Raw genomic sequence first — 22973 nt, forward strand, 5'->3', positions numbered from 1 at the left:
ACCTCGAACTTACGTTTGCTAAAAAAATTCCTGTTTCCCCATTATACGTTTTCCAAAAAGTGCTGATGTTGTAAAATTTGCCAAAAGGCTGGTCAGTTGGCCAAGCGACTTTTCCTTGCTTTCACAGCTGTTTCATTCACCCTGCGATCTTGAACGCTTCCAGATGTTAAGTTTTCATGGTAGAAGAGGGAGGAAAGAGGCATGGTTCTGCAGTGGGGGGGGGGGGAGAAGTGTATACTCTACAAAAAAAAATGTATTGCTTATTCCACACTTTCCTCATTATTATCATTTAATTTAACTATTGCAAGAAAGGTTTTTGAAATGTTGAAAATGGAATGTCTGTCCATATTATTTTTTAAAATTAATTGCACTTATTTTCTATATGCAAAAACTACTTTTAAGTTCTTGAAAATAGTCGATTTAATCGTATAAAAGTATTTTTTGGTGCATATGTATCTTACTTGATTACAAATAATATTTTATATTTGGGGGTCAAATTTACCCCCACGCACCTACTTAAGGTGGTGAAAGAGGTGCACCTGGTTAAGGGTTAACATCTGCTAGCAATGCCAACAATGCATTAGTGTACATTGTTATTACCTAGGCTTCCACTCTCCCCGACATCCATTCTAAACAATGGCATTACTTATTTAATTTATTCCAGTCTTCGTGGCGGAGTGGTAAGCGTAAAGGGCTACGAAATCAAGAGATCCCATGTTCAAACCTCCACCAGCCATTGGTGACTCATTCTGTTTGTCCATGCTCCCATCACCTTTCCATCCGCCCATCATTCATCCATCCACATCGACTTGTCGTAAAAATTAACCTATGAGGTACGAAAAAAGGTAAAATAGCCAAAATGAAAACCTATTGAATTTTAGCCACCTCAGTAGCTGAGAACGTTAGCTCCCGAATTACGATTTTGTCCCAAAATGTTCTAAGTTCGAGTCCGTGCGTTTTTGTTTCAAGTCATCTTCATGCACAGATAGGCCAATCGGGACAGGACAACAGTTTAAAGTTGGATCCAAACCACTATGTGCATCCACTAGATATCGAACCCAGGACCTCTTAATTGTATGGTGACGACATTACCACTACACGATGGACATTCATTAATTTCTTGTATCACCGTTGCATATCTTTGACATTAGCCAGAAGTGTCAGAAAATTAATGTAAAATCAGGAAAAGAAAATCAAAGTACATCCAGTGTTCGAATTAAAATGGGGTGAGAAGTTTTTAATTTAACTCCTGAACAGGTAAAGAATTTTCCCTCTTATATATTCTTGATCATATTTTGCTATTGCTAAGAATTTGACGTAATAATTTCTTTCAACTTCAAGAGAATATTACATTAATATGAGCATATAAATTGTCAGTTCCTGTACTGAATTTTACATTAAAATTAATACTGTTGTTTTTTTTGCAAATTACAATATGTATTTAATGAGAAAATATTTCCTGATTAATTTGCCTTTCTCTACGAAAAATAATTCTGATATTAAATAAAAGTTCACTGAGACGAAATCAGTGATTACTGAACTCTTGTACATTAATTGGAAAATTTGTGTTATTTACTTTGAACCCAAGGAATTTATATAAATCAGTCTGTATGTTTTAGGTACGGGATTCTTGAGACCCCTACCCTAGAGAAATTTCTGCCCAACGCAGTTGGCTTTCTATCAGGAAGAAATCTCAAAATTTGAAAAAGGAAGCTGCTTTCTTCCAATTGTGCATCCCTATTTTCCTGAAACTTTGTTCTGCATATCCTGAATCTGAGCCAAATTTACGGCATGGAAAAGAAAAGCATGCATCAAGTTCCACACTATATTCTAGCCACGGTGCAGATGCAAACCAGTGTTTTTTAAATGAACGCTTTCGCTTTCCAAACGTAGTATTTGGATAGTTTTCCAAAAATGGTTGCCTAGTATTATCTACCCAAAGACAGTAATTGTTTTCACATTAGTACATTCACTTGTTTTGTCTAACTTTGGAATGTCAGAACTTGGATCAACACCCTCTTCATTGTCATCATGTTCCACATGTTTTGATTGAGATATTTTTAAAATATCCAGTTTTGATAAATTTATCCATTCAAAATGAAAATGGAAATGCACAACAAGGTTAGAACTCTTCCCACACATGAACAAATACACTGACTGTAGCAAACCGATACCAGACGTTGCTCGCAAGCAAGAACACAAAGCTAATCTGTGGCTCTGATGCTGAAGCAAGGAGCAATTTTAAATCTCAGAACAATGTCAGTACTGGAGAACTCTCTCCATATGTCGCTCGACCCCCTAATGTTGACCGCTTGGCCTCGCTGGAGTCTTTGATTCCATCTGTAAGAGAAGGGTCATTTGCAACAAAATTGTCGGATCTCTGGTTTCCAGGAACTTAGGGCAAGGGTAATAACCTCAAAGCAGGCAGATTTTATGACTTTTGTTATAAACTGGTAAGCAACGAAAGGGTGGAATTTTGCTGTCCTACATTTGCTTCCGAAGATTTTCTTCAGAATAGAAGGTGCATTTCCCATGCAGTGTTTCCAACTCTGCTACAAATTTACCAGAAAATAATATGCAGTATTAATTTAGGATAATTTTTAAGCGATCAAAATTTTGTTTGCGGGGACCAGAGTTACAACTGCTGCGGTCAGAGCCTTCCCCCAATGACGTCTCTGCACAGACACCTGCCAATACATTTGTGGTGACTTATGTGCCCTGTATAAAAAGTATAAGACTCCCCCCTGCAGAAAATAGCTATGGTAGATTGGCTACACTGTGCACAGAGGTGAAGGAAACCTTTGTGCTAGTGCATGCATATTGCTGGGCATGTCCGACCCGTAAGTTGTTGAGAGGCAGCTGGCGGGTGAGGTAGTGTTTCTGTGTTACGTTGCATTTTTTTGTTCGCTGGAATGACAGAACGTGTGAAGCAGTAAATATAAGTGATGGAGCAGATACTACATCAAGTTTTGCCAGAAGCTTGGAGATACACCAACGCATACAATTTGCAAGATTACACCAACGGAAACAATTTGCAAGATTCAAAAGGCATTTGGAGATGATGCCATGGAGGATAACCAAATAAAGGACTGGTACAACCTCTTCAAAAATGGCTGGACATTGGCGGAGAATGATCAGCATTGTGGGAGGCCATCAACAAGTCATAATGCAGAGAAAGTTGAGAAAGTGAGGTCCTTGATAATGGAAGATCGCCATTTGACAGTCGAGAAATTGCTGTTGACATTGGTATCAGCAAATATTCTGTACATTCAATTTTACGGGAGGATTTAGGCATGCACAGGGTAGCAGCAAAACTTCTGCTCAACCTGCACTCTTGCAGAAACAGCAAGAACTTTGACATGATGCTATACAAGACTTTCTGGAGACTGTCAGCAGGGATGCAGAGTTTCTCAATACCCTGATAACTCGAGATGAAATGTGGGTGTATGGGTATGATCCGGAAGCCAAAGTACAGTCATCACAGTGGAAGCATTTATCCTCGCCAAGACCCAAAAAAGACACGGCAGGTGCGGAGCAAAATCTAGGTGCTGATGACTGTTTTCTTCAACTGCTGTGGCAGTATGCATCATGAGTACTCGCCAGAATGTCAAACAGTAACTAAGGAGCACTATCAAGATGTCCTCCATCATCTCTGTGATGCAGTTCGTCGCAAGAAATGGGACCTGTGGACCTCACGACAATGGCAGCTGCATCACAATAGCATATCGATTAATTCGTTGCATCTGATCCAGATTTTCATGGCAAAGAAGGGCATTGCAATCGTTCACCAGGCTCCTTATTTTCTGAACATCTCCATGTAACTTCTGGATGTTCCCGAAGCTAAAACCTGCAATGAAAAGCTTCCAATTTGACACGTGAGAGGACATTATGCGCAACACGACGGTGGTGTTGAGAGCCATTCCAACAGAGTCATTTGATGGGTGCTTGCAGCAATGACAGGCTCATTGGGCTAAATGTGTAGAAGCCCAAGGGGCCTACTTTGAAAGGGATTAGGACATGAACTACACCAGGCAAGTGACTGACTTCACCTGGCAAAAAGTCAGATACTTCTTAGACAGGCCATGTAAGTATCCTGGAAATTATGCAAAATGTGTAATTTTTGTTAATTACCATTAAACCAATTCACCTTTATCTGCCAATATCAATAGAGTACAGATTAATCTCTCCCATCCCTCCTTTTACAGAAAAATCAGATTTGTAAATTTTTTTGCAAGTTAACTATTATAAACTTTCTACCAGTAAAAATAGTATTTGAAGTTAATTCTTTTTTTGTTTACGTTTTTTTTTCCAGGTCCAACAAAATGATGAGATGCTCGCTTCCTTGGAGAAAGCCCTACTTTCATTGCGAGTCTTGAGAAAGCTGGTTGTGTATGGTTTCAAGAAGCCACATGAATCCCAAGATGCATTGGAGTTTATCAGATTAATATTTGATAGGGCAAGAACCATGTTGGAATGCAGTAAGTTGTATGTGTTACATCATACCTCTCAATACAAGTATAAAAACAGCACATTTCGGGTTCAAAAGCAGCACATAAGAGTGCATTTCCTTGTTAAAATAGTAAATAAAAGTCCAAATTTCAATTATAACACATTCCAAACCTTTTCCTATTTATTTTCCTGTAGTTTACGGTTATTACAAGCATAAGAAAACAATTTTTCTTTGTGACATTTCAGGAGAACACACGCTCCTTTCATCAGACATTTATTTTCATTTTGACTAAAGATACAGTTATAACAATGGTTAGTAATTTTTTAAACAAAAAGAATCTGTTATATAATGGATGTTGTCAATGTTACATTGTTGTAATATAGCAACTTAACTGAAAAGAAGCAGTCTGTTTTATTTTTATTTCAGATTTTTTAAATTATGAATCCCAAATATCATCAGGTAATTCAAATTCATCATTATTTTCACAAAGCCTCTTGATGTTTTCTGTTACATTAAATTTTAAAGATGGTGGCTTACTCCATTTGTGAATAAGAAAACTCCATACTGGATCTATGTTACCATTTTCATTATTTAATTTATTCCAATGTTCTTCTGCAATGAACGAAGCTTCCCAGACATTCAACTCTGTGTTTCCCATTAATCTTTTTAAAACCCTTAGTGCTCCCCTGTGCATAGCACAACACCATGAAGGCGTATAGGGGGTGTGGGGGTAACGCCCCACACTTTCTTGATCTGGTCGTGAGTGGAGGTGATGTGATCAGCATCACACCCCTGACCGCCTTTACCCCCCCAGGGTTTCCCCTAAGTACCCATGTTATTCGACGCTGGGTGGGCGCCGGGGCCGCTATGATCGTTAGAAAAGTTCCCGGATTTGAACCGGCCGGGGATCGAACCCAGGACCTTTAGCATGGTAGTCAGACGCGTTACCGACTGAGCCACTGCGGCCACCCTTCTCTTTTTAATCAAATGCTTCTCTTCGATGATGTGAGCTGACAAACCTTATTTATAATGTCCAAATCGTGTTCGTGCCATCTTATTGCCATTTTCCTTGCTGTTTGTCCCACGTAATCCTTTGAACATGAACAACTTATATTATATATTCCTGTGGTTTCCACATCTGGTAGAGAGTTTCTCATTTTGAATTCATTAAATGTACATTCCAAACTTCTTGGTGATTTAAAAACAATTTTGAAATTAAAACTTCTAAAAAATTTTGCAATTTTATGTGAGAATCCCTTGTGGAATGGAATGCACACAAATTTATTTTCAACAGATTTTCGATCTTTGTCTGTATTTCTCTTTTCCTTTAGTTTTCTTGCAACTTGGTTTTTGATTTGGTTTATTCTGTTAGTGTGAAAGCCATTTTCTTTTGCTATATTAAAAAGCCTTTCTTCTTCATTTTTGATTTCCTTATTATTAGAACATAGTCTTTGTGCTCTCAGGGAAAAAAAAATAAAAAATGTTATCGATTGTTATACGTGAATGTTCTGAATTGGCATGGATGTATTTTCCCCCTGCTAATTTTTTCCTATGGACTGATGTTATGAATTGTTGAGTCAGTTGTCTTAATTTGCAGATCAAGGAAAGAAATTACATTGTTATTCATGGGTTCGCAAGTGAATTTTATGCGATGATGTGATTCATTTAACAATTTAAATACATCCATGGAAAGCTTCGTTCATTGCAGAAGAACACTAGAATAAATAAAAAGAAATTAAATAATGAAAATGGTAACATAGATCCAGTATGGAGTTTTCTTTTTCACAAATGGAGTAAGCCACCATCTTTAAAATTTAATGTAACAGAAAACATCAAGATGCTTTGTGAAAACAATGATGAATTTGAATTACTTGATGATATTTGGGATTCATAATTTAAAAAATCTGAAATAAAAATAAAACAGACTGCTTCTTTTCACAATTAAGTTGCTATATTACAACAATGTAACATTGACAACATCCATTATATAACAGATTCTTTTTGTTTAAAAAATTACTAACCATTGTTATAACTGTATCTTTAGTCAAAATGAAAATAAATGTCTGATGAAAGGAGCGTGTTATCCTGAAATGTCACAAAAAAACTGTTTTCTTATGCTTGTAATAACCGTAAACTACAGGAAAATAATTCTACAATGCAAGCAATGCGTACATACAAGAAAAACTTTTCCTATTTGACTTTCAAGGAAGTAAACACCCTATTATGTGGTTTTATCACATAATCTATATATTAAAAAAATGATGGAAAGAGGACAATGTAAAGTAGTCCATGTTTCCATCTCACATTTTGCAGCAGAATTAATGAACATTCATCGGTAAATAAACTCTAAATTTTATTAAGTAATAAAGTCCAGTTTTTGGCATGTACTTACTTTGCTCTCTAGCTTTCACCACATCATGTGGCTTCCTCAGGAGATGGACAATACTAGTCAAGGTTTAAAACATTGTGTTTGAACTTTTTATCTTTTTAACCTAAGAGCCGGCCCCCATGTTGGAGTGGTTTTTACATCATGCTACGATGCCAGGGTTCGAATCACATCCTGGGCATGGATGTTTGTGAGTGTCCATTCATTAATTTCATCATATCATCACTCATCCCCATCTTCGCAAATTAGGCAAGAGTGGCACAAAAATGCGAAGTAAAATAAAGCAAATCAATCAATCAATCAATTTTTTAACCTACCTTTCCCATGTTTTGTACATCTACTGAGGAATGCACATGATGTGGTGAAAGCTAGAGAGAAAAGTAAGTACATGCCAAAAACTGGACCCTATTACCTAGTGAAATGATAGCATGTGGTGTAAGTTATGCCTTATCTAAATTTTATGTTTAAAAGTTTATTTCGTACAATTTGGTGACAAGCTATGGTAGTCAATTCAAAAACAAACCTTACAGTGTGTATATTGATTGGTATGCTAATGGAACATACCAGTTAATTTGTCCCAGCCTTAGTATAAAGCTAAAAGGAAAGACAGCTGGAAAGTCCAAATGTGAAGGGACAGCAAAGAAATACCAGACAAAATATAAGTTTGTGGCATGGCTGCATATTCAGTCACTAGCTGAAGGATACCTACCCCTCTCCCTCTCCAGTTATTTACAGTATTATGTTCAACACCTGTTAAGAATGAGAACAGCTGCCTTCATGAAGTACAAGGATCTGAATGAGAGGAAGATCTATGTGACCTACTGGCTGGAATTTTATATATGTCTGTTTATGATGGTATTACCTGTAGGAATATGGTATTTAATATAAGACGTAAGCGAGTTACTGAAGATATATCCGCGAAACTTACTAGTAAATATTCTATTAATTTCGGTGGCCTCTGCCACCATCCACTTGGGAACTCTATGCTTTGCTGTTAGGTTGACTTCCAGTTCCTGTTGTTGTTTCCTCGACTACCGCTAGGGGTGCTGGTGTAGCCATTTCGTCTGCTGGGTGCTATGGGTTTGAGGGGTTTGAGCTGTTGTAATAGCAGGAGCCAAACATGATGAGCCTGACCGCTGTCGATATTCAGCTCATGCGGAAAGTGCATAATTGCACGCCTCTCTTTGATTTTGGTGTCAGTTAGGGTGTGTGATGTATGCCTAACTGAAACTTCTTGGATCCTGTGTTTGTTGAACCTGAGGTGCCTTGTTAGTCTGGTAGTGGGTTGGGATTTCTTTGCGTCTGCTAAGTGCTGTTGTATACGCTCATTGACATATCTGATGTATCTGCCGATGTAGTGAGAGTTGCACTCACACTGGGCATCATAATAACTTGGGTTGTCTAATGGGGAAAGGAATGATCTCTTGTGTATACAACAGCACGTAGCGGACACAAAGAAATCCCAACCCACTACCGGACTAGCAAGGCACCTCAAGTTCAACAAACACAGGATCCAAGAAGTTTCAGTTAGGCATACATCACACACCCTAATTGACACCAAAATCAAAGAGATGCATGCAATTATGCATGATCCGCACAAGCTGAATATCGACAGCGGTCAGGCTCATCATGTTTGGCTCCTGCTATTACAACAGCTCAAACCCATCGCGCGCAGCAGACGAAATGGCTACACCAGCACCCCTAGCGGTAGTCGAGGAAACAACAACAGGAACTGGAAGTCAAACTAACAGCAAAGCATCGAGTTCCCAAGTGGATGGTGGCAGAGACCACCAAAATTAATAGAACATTTACTAGTAAGTTTCGCGAATATATCTTTAGTAACTCTCTTACGTCTTACATTATCAACCGCGTTGTTTATTCCCCTCAATATGAAATGGTATTTAACTTAAACTGTACTAAGCACTTGGACAGAAAGAATGAAGAAAATGAAAAAAACATCGACCTGATTAGTGAAAACAGGGTGGTGGTTTCGTTTTCCATGAGAAATACATTGTTTAATAACATTTTTAATATACTTTATGAGCTTAATAATTGACTTAGAAGTCTGCTTAAAACTGCACTGCCAGTAGAAACCCATAATCTAGCATAATAATTATGCTGTGGCATCCAAATGAGTATTTTGTATGTATGTATTCCATTGTTTTCTACAGTTTGCCTTTTTTGTTTGCTTGTACGATTTTGTTTTAAAAGTCCACTTTTATGCACAGATAGGCTAATCGGGACTGGACCTAAAGTTTAATGTGGGATCCGAATCACTATGTGCCTCCACCGCATATTGAACATGTGACGCCTTGAACACAAGGTAACAACTTTTTTTTTTTTTTTAAGCAGAGAAAATAAGATTTTCACAGAACCTGCTTCCCCAACTTGCAGCTGCCCCAACTTGCAGCTGTCACCTCTTGTTTTGCCACTGGACTTATCCAATTTTATCCAATTTGAGCACATTACACCAATGGTTGCAACTAAAGTTGACGGACTCTTAACTTATCCTAGACCAATGTTTCTCAGTCTAGTTCTTTGTCATCCTATCATAGTTAGATTTCTTGATCTGACATCAGTGTCTATTGTTGGCTCATCTGTTTCGATTCATAGCATCCTTTATAAAATGCAGCTGCGAATACAAACAAATGTATTTCTTTTTTTTCAGGAAGGACAGTGTATGAGTCAGTTGCTATGAGAAGCATGTGTGAGAAATTCATTATTCATTTGACGAAGGTGCTAGCAGATGTGCTTGAGTTTCATCCATTTTCCTACCTGCAATTTATTCAGACTACATTGGAGTTTACTGTTCATTATGTTTTTATAGATGGTGACAAGAATATTGACTTTGTAAGATTTGTCATACAGTGCCTGAATCTTATCAAGGGAATTCTGCTCTGTGCAGAATACAAGGTTGCTAAAGCAATTGAAGGTGAGGCCAAAATATCTCATTATTAATTATGACTCTTACATGAATCTTTTTAGTTATATATTATTATTTGAAGGGAGCTTTGTGCAGAAAAGTTATATAATATTAATTGTGTAGTAATTTTCGCTGAACATTAGGTTCTGTCTCAGGTTATTACATTTTCAGTTTTTTTTAAATTTTGAAAACAAGTTTTCGTATGCATATATTTCATGTACACATTGCTTGTCAGCTGTGTTTGGCTTCAAAATGGATCCACAAAATTAACAAAACAAACATTTGTTTTAGTTCTATTGTTGGCTGGTCAGTTTGTGAACAGTGAAAAAAAATAAAAGATTTCACTTCACCATGAAGGCACATAGGGATGTGTGGAGATAGAAGTCTCACATTCTCAACTCAGCCATATGTGATCAGCTCCATGCTCCGGCCACCAATACCCTTTACCCCAGTACCCATCAATTAGAGGCTGAGTGGGCCCCAGTGCTTTTTTATGAAGGATCACTGCCGGAAAAAGAAGTATCCACCTGAGATCCACCACCTTTGGAATCGAACCCATCTCTCCCACATTGCAATTGGATGCCCTTCTGATTGGACCACTACAGGTCCTTCGTAAAAAGTGGTTCACTTATTGAGAGCAAATTGGAGCTGACAGTATGTTTTGGTATTACTGAATCACTTCGATCTTTCATGTTAAACAATCTTGTTATTTGTAACGACCCTGCTTGGTCGCCATTCAATTATTATTAGACCTTGCATGGTCGCTATATTCTTTTTAATCGGATGAAAGAGTTCAGCGGAATGTCCCTGCGAGGCGTATGCTTTTAGTTTAAATGTTTTCTGTAAAAGTTAACGGTTCCACCTCTACGTTTACTAGCTTCACTCATTATTAGACCCTGCGTGGTTGCTATATTCTTTTAATGATATTAATTGTTGTCATTTACACTGTTCAACTCGTTGTTTAGAATTGCAAAGTCCTGTGAGGCTCAATATTAATTGTATTGTCTGAATGCACACAGTTTTAGTTTATATTAACACGTGCATCTAGTGATTTTCCCAATAGTGATTTCTCAATGTCAAAACCTTGATATTTCTCAGTACGAAGTTTGCAATATGTAAAAAAATGAGTTAGCAACGCGTACTTGTAGTTAAAATTTTCACCATCCATGCGCCACTGCAACTATAAAACCCAGCGCAGCGAGACCGGAGCTCAGTTGGCTCCCGGATGTCAACTGGCAAACATCCTGGGAAAAACCGGCCATCCAGCCAGAAGCCTAGCAGCCATCCCAGAAGGAAGGAAGGAGGAAGAAAGAAAAAGAAGAGCCTAGCAGTAACCTAACTATCCGGTCTAATCGCTTCGGCTGATATGTGCCAGGTTCTACCTGCCCGGCTTGTCTGGGAGCACCAGGACCTCCTTCCTAACCTGCCGCCCTTGTACAGGAGACACCAGTCGGCTTGCCAATTCCTAGCTAGCGCCGGGGGTGTCACGGCATCCTTAAATCCTTTACCCAGTGCCCGCTTGTCGGAGGTACCGGCTGGCTACAGCCAGTTCCCAGCTGTGGTTGGGGGTACCACGCACATTTTACTTCCTCTTACAGGGGAGCCCGTGGCGTTGGCCGCGAACAGCATCCTAAATAAAATTAGGTCCCTATACTCCCCCTGGCACCTCACAGCGAGGAATAAATTGAGTGGTCCCTTCCCCCTTTTGAATCCAGAAGTGGTGAATGCACGTGTATGGTAAATGTAAATGCACTTGAGTGATAAAGGTTAAAGACTAGTGTGCTAACAGACTTTCTTACGATAAGTTTATAATAAACATATATATATATACACTAATGATGAAGGAGACAGTAAACTTACCACACGAAGAGAAATTATTCTATATTTCGCGATCTATGTCGCATTTTCAAGTTGAAGAAGAAAGACCGGCGTTACTAAGACACCCCCGGCGCTTAGTAACGCCGGTCTTTCTTCTTCAACTTGAAAATGCGACATAGATCGCGAAATATAGAATAATTTCTCTTCGTGTGGTAAGTGTTTACTGTCTCCTTCATCATTAGTGTTTATCCGCCCTTCTGGCACCTTTTCTGATCCTATTCCTGTATATATATATCTGTGTGTGTGTGGGGGGGGGGCTTGCTGGGTAAAACGTGAACAACAGATTTATATATATATGGGTAGACTTTTGCCATCCTCCTAATTGAAGTGTTTAGAGTGTGGTAATTTTGTGTAGGTGGGACGTTGCATATTTGTTTTTAATTTTATTCAACTTTAATTTCAGAAACAAAAAATCCTGAAACACTTGAAGCACATGCAATTAAAATGAAGTTTTTTGATCAGACAACTTTAACTGGAATGTGCCGTAAATTAGTGAATGATTACTTCCTGCTGACTCCAAGTGATCTGCAACTATGGGATTCGAATCCAGAAAGTTTTGGTGAGTTTGTTTAGCAAGGTGTCATTTGTTTTCTCTTATATTAAGTCATGTTCATAGATGGATTCTTGGTTACTAAGTTCAGAAGCTGAAAAAATATTCTTGTACAGTAGACATATATGCAGAGAGATAGTTTGTTCCCTGAAATAATGTAGCATACTGCAATTCAGATTATGTGTTTGTTTTAAGTCCACTTTATGCACAGATAGGCTAATTGGGACTGGACCTACACATGGTGTCTACCAGTCAAGAATGTCAAGAAATCAACAAGTAAGTCAAGAAATTAGGCCATTCCCCATCCACGATGAAGTTTGAAGCATTAATTTTTATGTGCATTAATAATTCTAGCAAGTCTAAATCTCTTGTTAAAGTACAGCTTCAGTTTGCATCTTAATCAACTTTGTGGTAGGGTTTTTTAATTGAATAAAATATATATTTTCTGGGAGGGATTAAATAAATGTTAAGAAAAAAGAAAAAAAGGTCAAGAAAAAGTGAAGACTTTTGGATTTGCAATTTTGGTAGATGCCCTGCATAAGCAAAATAATAAACTTAGCGAGTATACAAACATACTTAAACCGATAGTACAAGTAATCAATTACATAATCACAACTAATCCATTTAATCAATTGGGATCTTTCACTTGTCTTTTACCATACAAGAACAAAGACTTGTGCAATAATTACATATATTGAATACCTATAGATATATAATTGAGGAATATATTGGAAAATAATGAAAAAAAATGTGATAACGAAATATTTGTTGTTATAATTCTGATTCAATCATTTTTTTATATATATAGTGAATGGCAATGAGAAATCGTGTGGCCTGGTTATTAATTGAAAGTGTATTATACAAATCACATATTCTACTTAATGGGCTGATTTATATTTCTGAGTTTTAGGTATTTTGGGAATCAGGTAAGTTTTGCCCACGTAAATTTATTATTCTCATATTGAATTGCAGTTGACTGAGGATATAACTATTGTCTAACATACCGTTTACAGTTTTATTTAAGTATAAGTTATATAGAATATCCTGCTAATGCGGCATCCCGGGGGCGAGATAAACCTCAAAGCCCCCAAAAGTTACAAGAAACCCCTAATCCAAACTCTTCCTTCCCAAACCAAACAAACATCAAGTTTTCCTCTCTCTCTTTGTTTTCTGCACGTCTTCCTCAGTAGCTCTAGGAGCACAAACTGGAGGGTTACAGTTCTAAAGGAACATGCTAACTTTCAATTAGACTATATTCTCCCTCAGATAACTAAAAAAATATATTTTAGGTGGACTTTTATAATTTCAAAGATGGCCCACAATTTTTAGAACACCCTGTTTATCCCAAAGATGCAATTGAATGGGGCGAGCACCTTTCTCTCACTTCCCAAAGTTAGGATATTCAAAAGTAATCCAGAGAAATTTCCAAAACTGTAATTTTTACAAATTTAGTGAAACTGCCCCTTGTAGGTTATGCAAATGGTGAAGCTTTCCTGCCTTTATTCATTTATGACCATTCAAGCCCAGGATATTCATGAGGATTCCCCGCTGCAAAGAACTCGCAAATTAGTACATATAAATCATCAACTGGAAAACACCACAGGTTGTAACAAGTGAATTAAGCACTCGAGTGTACAGAATACTATTGTTTATTGTTATCCAGCTTAAACAAAAAGGAACAAGTGAAAATATTATGCTTAAATATGTACACTGGCATACTCAGAATAATGCAAAATAACCAGTTTGTTACCCTGACATGTACATTGTACCACCAGTCATGTGACAATATTCCCAAGTGTTATTTTATTTCAAATTGAAAGAACTTGATGTACGAAATAAATTGAAAAGGAATTGCATTTGTTTACATTAAAAATAACGTTATGGTGCACCGCTGAATTTCTTACTTTAATTGTAATGCAACGCTAACTCAGCTATTACAACAGCACTCAGATTTTTGTGCTATATAGAACACAATAGTTAGTGTAAAATTTCTCTCTCAATGCTATTGAGATCATGCATGCAAAACAATTCACAAATGCTTAGGCAAATGACAGATCATTTTTATGTTCAAATATACATTAATAAATGCCTCCAGGGGTTATTTATATATCCAGTCCTATTTACATTATGAACCCCAACAAAACCTGTTAGATTTTCAATCTGCACAAGTGATATTGCGAAGCAACAAATTCACTCGTTTAAGTTAGGTTGCAAAATCGAAGCATACAAGAATCTGCATCACGCGAACATTCAAACGCGCAGAAGCAACCTTTATTCAAAAATGTAAATTATTTCTTCACTAAAACAACCCGTATGTATCTTATAACTCGTTTTGAGCAATGTACACCTTCGTAACACACTGGAGTTCTTGTTATTTTGATAAGAACACTCAAAAATCACCTTTTATTAAAGATGGCAGCTTCGCCCATTTTGTTCTTTTCTATTATTTTTTCTGTAGCGCTACGTCTGCAAGCAACAACTAAATTGCACCAAGTTCACTCGAAAATTCCGTATCAAATAGTGGTAATGAAATTTCAACTTACTGCGTTTCTTCAGGGTGCAATTCGGCACCGATATTCCAGAAGGAAGACTCTTACCTTCCTGGCCGGTTACTTTGCATGGCAACCAGAATCCCAGGTTCACCTTTTTCTCTTTGAGAACTCGGTGGCGAAGACCTGCTTCCTCGATTCTTTGTAGCCGATACTTAACACTTCAAGTACCCATCAGACTGAATAATAATTTATTCTTCGGGCTATGCAAAAGTTCCGGCAAACGTGCAAAATTAGCGTCTGCACTTTCAATGCCACATCAGGCATCCATTGACCTAATTCCCACTACTCTCCCGCGTTCTTTGTTCTCCCTCAATCAGCTGATTCGCTCGGGAGACATCTCATGTTGTTTACGCGAAACTTGCAGCCCTTAACGATAGTAGTCTGTATGCTGAGGACATCTACCGATGATCATGTAAACTACTTGGACATGAAAGCTCGTGAAATATTTACGCCACATTGACATAATACATTCAATTTATGTAAACATTGTTAATTGATTTGACAAAAGATATTATGGCGATCTCTCGTCATACCGCCTATTACAAAGGCACTTAACCCCTTCAGAACCATTGTACATGATCATGTACATCACTTTTATTGTTTTTTTAATGCGTGATAGCGAATGTTTCAGCATTTGATTTTTTTTCTGAATGATTTTGTACATTTCGTCTGCTGAGAAATCGTTAAGCTACTGCCACCTGGTATCACCGACAGAAAATAGAGAGTAAATAGCAAAGATGGCGGGAATAGTTGACGACATTGAAAGTAAATATCCTACATTTTGTTTCATTTTAACATAGATTTAGATTAGATCATGTACATGCCAAATGTACGGATATGTTTTCAGAAAAAATAAATGTTGTTGTTTTTGTAACCAGAGCACCTCTTATAGCTACGTTTCAGCATATTTTTTTTTGTTATTGAAAAAATAATAAGGTCTGAAGGGGTTAAAATTAAAAATTATTGCAGCCAATTTTGATATGCCACATTATGTTGTATTGGCTTATTATATTTTATAATACAAATACTTCAAGAATTTCTTCTGTACTCTCCACTGTAATATCATGCGATTTGTGCATTGGTGACCATATAATAGAAGCATATTCAGGTCTACTTCTTATAATACTGCTGTATATGACTGTGATACAGTTTATACTTCTTTAAATTCTTAGTATTTCTAATAACAAAGCCCAGTAATTTTTATGCATTATTAACAACATATGACACATACTGTTTGAACATCAAGGCACAGTCGATAAAAACACCAAGATCTTTTACTACATATACCTGAGGAAGCAATTGACCATTTATAGAGTATGTATAATGAATAGTATTTCTCTTATTTGTTAAGTGCATAAAGCAACACATATTTATATTATAACCAAGAAAGTTCATTAAATTGATTGTGAAACCAAACTTGATAACTTACGTGAAAGAAGATTATGGTTAATTCTATCAAATGCTTTAGCAAAATCAATATAAATTGAACGCACACTTGATCTATTTAAAAAGCATTATGTACATCTTGGACAAAATTTACTAGTTTAGTTGTAGTGGATCGCATGGATATAAGCCATGTTGATTGCTTCTTATATATAGAGACATGCATATTTTGTTTTTGACGAAAACACAAAGTGTGAAATGACACATTGTAATGTTAATTTTTCATGTTTCTGAAAGGTGTGAGGTGCATTTTCCTACTCTGTTTTGTCACGAAATAATGCGAAATGAACTTCAAAATGCGATATATACTCTTAAACATGAAATTTAGAGTTTATTTACTAACGTGACCCTTTCTGAAGTCAGAATTATCCTGTGTGCTATGCAATTCACGGATAATTGATTTATTTTGCTGTAAATATTGAGAAGCAAAAATGGACCCCTTTGTACAAGAATAAACTTAATATTCTGGTAACGACATAAATGCTATTAGAAGGGATATGTTTATTTTGTGTCGTAAGTGCAGTTTAAAAATCAAATTTGGGTTATATTCACATTTTTAAAACCAAAATTTCATTTTATATACCACTTTTTCACCACTATAACAGCGAAATTTTATTTTATTTACAGCTTTTGAACCCAAAATTGAGTCTGTTTTTGTTCCGAAATATTCCTTTTTTATTTACCAAAAATATGTGCCTCTACTTATATAGCTTCTAACATGTTTAAAAATCCTTGAATACAAAATTTGTTCCCACACTTTTGCTGGAGCACACAGAATGGCAATTGGTCTGTAGTTTTCAATTTTTGCATTCTCACCTGATTTAAAGATAGGACAAAGATATTCTTGTTAGCTTCCAGATTGTAGGAAAGGTTTGCGTTTTCATAATTAAATTAAATATTAAACACAGAGGTGTTTTAAGCACTTCAATGCACCCTTTAAGTAAATTCGGAGGGAATCCATCAGGCTCACTCAATTTTTTTGGTTTTAATATTTTTATTGCCTCCCAGTATTCTTGTTCAGTAATTTTATTACTTGAGGGTGAATTAGATATGTATAATTCCATTTCCTTGGTTACATCATACGTGCTTGGATATTCAGAATAGACAGATTAAAGTAACAGGCAAAGTTATCAACTATAATTTGGTTTGAATAAGTATTTGTATCTTTTCTGGTTTTTACATAGTTCCAAAATAATTTCCTATTATTCTCAATACTATCTTCAGTTTCTTTTAGGTACATATTATATGCCTTATGTATGAGTGTTTTTACTTTTTTACGAGTATCTTTATATTTAATTATAATGTTGTTGTTATATCTCATACGCCTTCCATGTCATTCTTTAAGTTCTAAGTGTCTCAGTAATTTCTCGGGTAAACCAACAAAGGTATTTGTTATTTGCATAGATTTCTTTCATTGGTACTGTAAGATTAAATTTCAAATTAATATTGTCATTGAAGTACCTTACAGCATCATCCACATTACCCACGCTACTAATAGGTGCCCAGTTCACATCACATAACATTTTGTAGATTCCAAGAAAGTTTTCCTTTCTAAAATTCATCGATCTGACTGGGTTGATTTTCTCTAATATTTGTTGATTGTGCAAAATATAGAATTATTACTAATGCTGGGTGGTGTGCATCCTCCTCAACAAGAGGGAGTTCTCTGTTAATAGTAACATCATCATACACGTTAGCTAAGATTAAATCCAGTGTTCTATTACTATGATTTTGTATGTTGTTTATTGAGCATAAGCCATGTAGACTCAAAAAGTTATCAAGGGCTCTCGAACACGATCCACCTTCTTGCAGGTTGTAACTCGAATTCGAGATTTGTGGCAGATTAAAATCACCAATAATAAGAATGTTGGCATTATGGAATTCTTTATAATTTTCAAATAAATTATAAAAATGCATGTAACTATCAATTTTTGAGGAAGGAGTAAAGTACACAGCTACTGTATAGTATACCTTATTTATTTTACCGGTATTCATTCTTACACATAAGACATCGAAATTATCATCTAAAATAATAAAATATTATTACTCCACCTTCTCTATTTTGGTCTTTCTTATTGTGATGATATATTCTGTAATTATCACTAAACAACTCATTACTAAAAACACCCTCATGTAACCAGGTTTCTGTAATAATAACTATGTCATAGCCATTTGTAATATTGTTTACATAGAATTCTCGAGTCTTCATGTTAAGTCCCCTTACATTTTGATAATAAACTGTTATGTTATCAGTAGTCATCATTTTAGAAGTAATGACATCAATTTAAGTTAGATACATCTTCAAGCGTTCTTAAAATATACCCATTTTTCTCTCCCTCATGTGGAAACCTTGCAGAAAGAGACTATGTTTTTTGTCCTCTCTCGTTTCTACTATGTCTAATGTAATGAATCCAGAGAAAATGGGGTGAGTTTTCTCCATTTCCAAGAAATTATTTTCCTATTTCATGTAGTACAACTGAAAGTGTTAAGTGTCACATTAAGGCCAAACTGCAGATTGATGGTGATTGTGTTACTAGATTAAACTTGCTAGGTTTGGTGTTCTTAGTATTTAAACATTTCAACGTTTGGTTGCCTTCACCTGCAGGCACAGATTATGTTTAACATGCAAAATAAAAAAGTTACATGAATGCTAGCTTCTGTAACCTGCATTTTGGGAGCAAATATCTTCAAAATTAGTCATTTATACAACTTGCAAACTCTTGAATTATGTACCATGCTACTAAGAAAATTATGAAATAAATTAAATTTCAGTGTTATTCACTCCTTTCTTTGTCAAACCTGGATGTCAGCAAGTTTCGACAGACTGCAGGTGCACTTAAGGTGGGGGTCAGAACTCTCCTTTGGACCTAATTTTTCTGAAGAAAATAGGTGAATATTATTATTATTATTATGCTCAATTTTCCTACCCACGATGCATACGAAATGCATTTTGAGCAGCTGAACCCCCATCTTACAATTTCCATCCGTAACTTTGTGACGTAATATTTTAATTAGAATAGAAAAAAATATGAAAGACATATATAGTGCTAATATGCTACCTCAAACAGTGAATTCACATTGTTTGTAGGAACTATACATCATAATACCAGATATACACTACTAAGTAAGCATTTAATTCAAATAAATTTTAGTTTAAACATTCTTAATTAATAAGAACACTGACTTGCATGTAAACTACCAGACATGCAAGTTATTTACCTGTTATATTTTATTAAAGGAAAGAGGTAGAAAGTTGTCTCCAATGAATGATGAGTTGTCTGCTTATAAGATGGGATTGTTAGATATTACAGGATCAATATAATAATGTTGGATTGTACTGTACTTACCGGAATACTTTTCTTCATGTATCTCTGTGATGCCCTTTGCATTGACCTGCGAGAGAGAGAAAAGACTTGTAATAAACAGAATAAACTTAAAGATGGCAATATATCTGATGCCATTAAAATACTCACCAAAATTTCAGCCAGAACTCGATGATAGGTAGAAATTAACCCGGGGAAAAACAACTTGAATGAAGAGAATAAACTTAAAGATGGCAATGTGTCTGTCTGAGAAGAAGACATTGCAACACTGCCAACCTTTAGATGAACATTTCCAGTGTTCATCTAAACATTTCCAGTGTTCATCTAGAGATCAGCTGCAATTCCCCTTCCCACCAACCCTTATAGTAGACCCTGCTCTCAAGGTGAGCGCTAGAAGCATCCGGACGTTAACAGGTCACCTGTCTTCTTGTCGGTCAGATACCCTCAAATAAAAATATTAAAAATTCAGTAATCTTGGGTAGATGAAAATTAACTCTCACGGGTTAAGATTCCTAACGAAAACACTAACAAAATATACAGAAATAATTAATATATTCTGCTACATGTCTCCAATTGGAATGACGCACTAGTTTCCATCTTTGTTAGACACTCTTGCATTCACTCCTGTCCTCTCTAAGCTGTAAAGAGGAGAAACACTCCTGCAATGTTGCACAGATTTGTAGCATTAAAGAGTAACAGAATTATCAAAATAAATTTGTAACACTTGTTAGGACAGCCGTACACTTACGTACATGTATATCTAAGACTTAAATCTTAAACTCTATCCCGGGAATCTCTGGAGCGAGGGGACGAAAAGAAGTGTCTGTGCAAGTGGTGACTCGAGAGGGCTCAACTTGTGAGAGGGGAAGCGATTGCAGCTACCAGCTGCTCCGCCAACTTGCTTTCTTCCCTTCTCTTCTGTTATGTGCAACCTTACTCCACAGATTCCAGAGACAGACTATGGTATTAATATTATTTAAGTTATGGTAACTTATTGTATGAATTATGAACTCGTATCCTTGTCAGTAAATTAAACTAAACCCCTTGTTACAGCCACTCTTTGAGGGCCAAGGTGTAGCAAGTGGCTTTCCATTGGATAATGTGGGATCACCATCACTTATCTAGGTTTCTAGACTGGCCTACTTGTGGAGTGGTTAGCAGAGCACTCTATGGCACCAAGGTTCCAGGTTCAAATCCTGGCCTGGACATGGGTATTCTTTGTGAGTGTCTCTTCTTCAGTTTCATCATATCGTCACTAATCTTCATCTTTTCGATTAGCCAAAAGTGGCAGAAAAGCGAATAAAAATAAAAATAAATAAATCAATCAATCATAGAATGGGCTACTTCCTTCTTTCTAGTGTCTACCCGATTGTCCTGTTGATGCTGGGTAAACACAAAACGTAGAGGCGTCTACCAAGAATTCATCTCAACACATGTGTACAAAGTATAATTTTCCAGCTTGAAAAGGCATATGAATACAGGGGCGCCAACTTGTCAAAATTATTGGGGGGGGCTCTGATCACTGAAATAAATTAATGAATGACTCACTCCCTCCCTTTTTTAAATTTTGGCCTCAGTGTTCGGAATCTCGTTAAAGCCCATGAATTCCTCAAAAATCTCAAAATTTTCATTCACAGTTCGAATGCAGAATGTCAATTGTTCACATTCCCGACTTTTAATATCTGCTACCACGGAGCACGAAACAGATCTCCGTAATATATCAATTATCTCGTTCTGAATGTCATGTGAGAGCCATTTGTAGCCCGAACGTCCCATCCATTCCCCTAGTACATGCACATCGTCTTTTGAAATTCTTTAGTAAAAATGTTAACAATACTCATAATTATATATATTTACGTTAGTATATAGTAATAAGTCATGTGTTTTGCTGTCTCTGGTCATAACCCTGCCCAAAGTTGATGGTTTAGCGGTCTCAGCCCCCCAGCGTTGACGGTCTAGAACATTTCAAATTTGTATTTAAAGTTAAGTTCATGTGGCACGATTCAGAGTAAACTTTACAAGAGAAGCAAAGTAATACATTAGATCCTCTTAAGCAAATTATTTGGGGGGCTCTGCCCTCACATTTTTAACATTGGGGGCTCGAGCCCCCCCAAGCCCCATAGAGTCGGTGCCTATGTATGAATAAGTTCAGTATTTTCCTTTTAATATAAAAGGGTGAGCACCTTGAGTTGTCAACTTTTGATCTGTTACCAAAGTTCCCAAGTTGGAGTCCTGGCATGGGCATGGGTGTTTTTTGTGAATTCCCCTTCATCTATGTAATCTAATCATCACTCATTCTTGCCATCATGATTAGCCAAAAAAAAGAAATAAGGAAATGTAAAATAACAAGTACTTAAAAATAGTGATAAAAATTTGTTTTAACTTCGCTTTGTGCCCAGATAAGTCAATAAGGTCTAGATCCACAGTTTAAAGTGAGTTCTAAACCACCGTGTAATTTGTCTCCGCCATTTTGAACCCGAGACCCCTTGATCACAAAACACTGCATGATCTGGAGGCCCTAAAATGATAAGGATATGTGTTCATAACCTAGGTGTTAGCAAAACTTTAAAAATAAATGATTTTCTTATTGTGGACAGGGGAAGTGGACATTAACAAGCAGGCAACTCATCATGTAGTACTACATCTTCACTTGAAATGAAAAGAAAAGAATGAAATAAACATTAGAATTTTAGCTTTTCATTTTTAACATAAATCTAGTTTGCTTCCCTCATTAAACATCAAGAGTCAACCTAAAATTTGACATCTACATAAAATTGTATAAATATCGACCACTTAGTCTTAAAAGTTTCACATTTCATCTGGATTTGCTTGCCAATGTTAGACAGTATTGGTGGGTGTGGGATATAGATAAAGTAGTGCCAGATTTGATTTTTCACAGAGTTGTAGAGAAATATACAAGTACTGTACTTCACTCCTTGTGTTACTAAACGAAAAGGAATATTGGGGAAAATCAGAAAGATAGAATGGAATAATGTATTAAATCTTGTATTTTAACTTTGACAAGGAAAGGCAAGATTTCAAGACAATCTGCTTTAACAGCTGTACATTGTTACCAAATCTAATACAGTAAAACCTCGTTAATCCGGACCCCGATAAGCCTGACTTGGCTTAATCCTGACAGGAAAAAAAAGAATGAATGCAAGGTTTGCAAGAGTTTCGAGTGATGCAGAGCCAGGTCCATCGAGAACATCATCATAATATGGGTATAGCGTATGTACGTACTGCATTGTATGTACAGTCATGGACACTTCTGGGTAGTAGGAATCCCATTGAAAATATATGGGGCTGTTACAACCCAGAAGTGTCCATGACTGTACAGTATGTCCATGACTGTACAGTATTGCTTTACATTTTACTGTACTGTATAGTGTATTTAGGCCTATGCCCTTTAAATACACCATAATAAATGTGTTCTGTTGCTATAAACGGAGTTTTAATGCACTTTCT

General features: G+C 36.4%; 1 protein-coding gene across 5 annotated transcripts in view; it reads left to right on the plus strand.

Annotated features, from left to right (window-relative positions):
• The window catches only part of Impbeta11 (importin beta11), a 96998-nt gene that overhangs the window by 12998 nt on the left and 61027 nt on the right, over positions 1–22973 (plus strand). For all 5 annotated transcript variants that reach the window (XM_083118418.1, XM_083118417.1, XM_083118415.1 and 2 more), the window contains exons 6-8: positions 4313–4478; positions 9505–9768; positions 12041–12196. In XM_083118418.1, the coding sequence (XP_082974544.1) occupies positions 4313–4478; positions 9505–9768; positions 12041–12196 (586 nt within the window). The remainder of the gene's footprint in view (positions 1–4312; positions 4479–9504; positions 9769–12040; positions 12197–22973) is intronic.

This window comes from Lepisma saccharinum, chromosome 3, assembly GCF_977018435.1.
Source record: "Lepisma saccharinum chromosome 3, izLepSacc3.1, whole genome shotgun sequence".
Taxonomy (NCBI): domain Eukaryota; kingdom Metazoa; phylum Arthropoda; class Insecta; order Zygentoma; family Lepismatidae; genus Lepisma; species Lepisma saccharinum.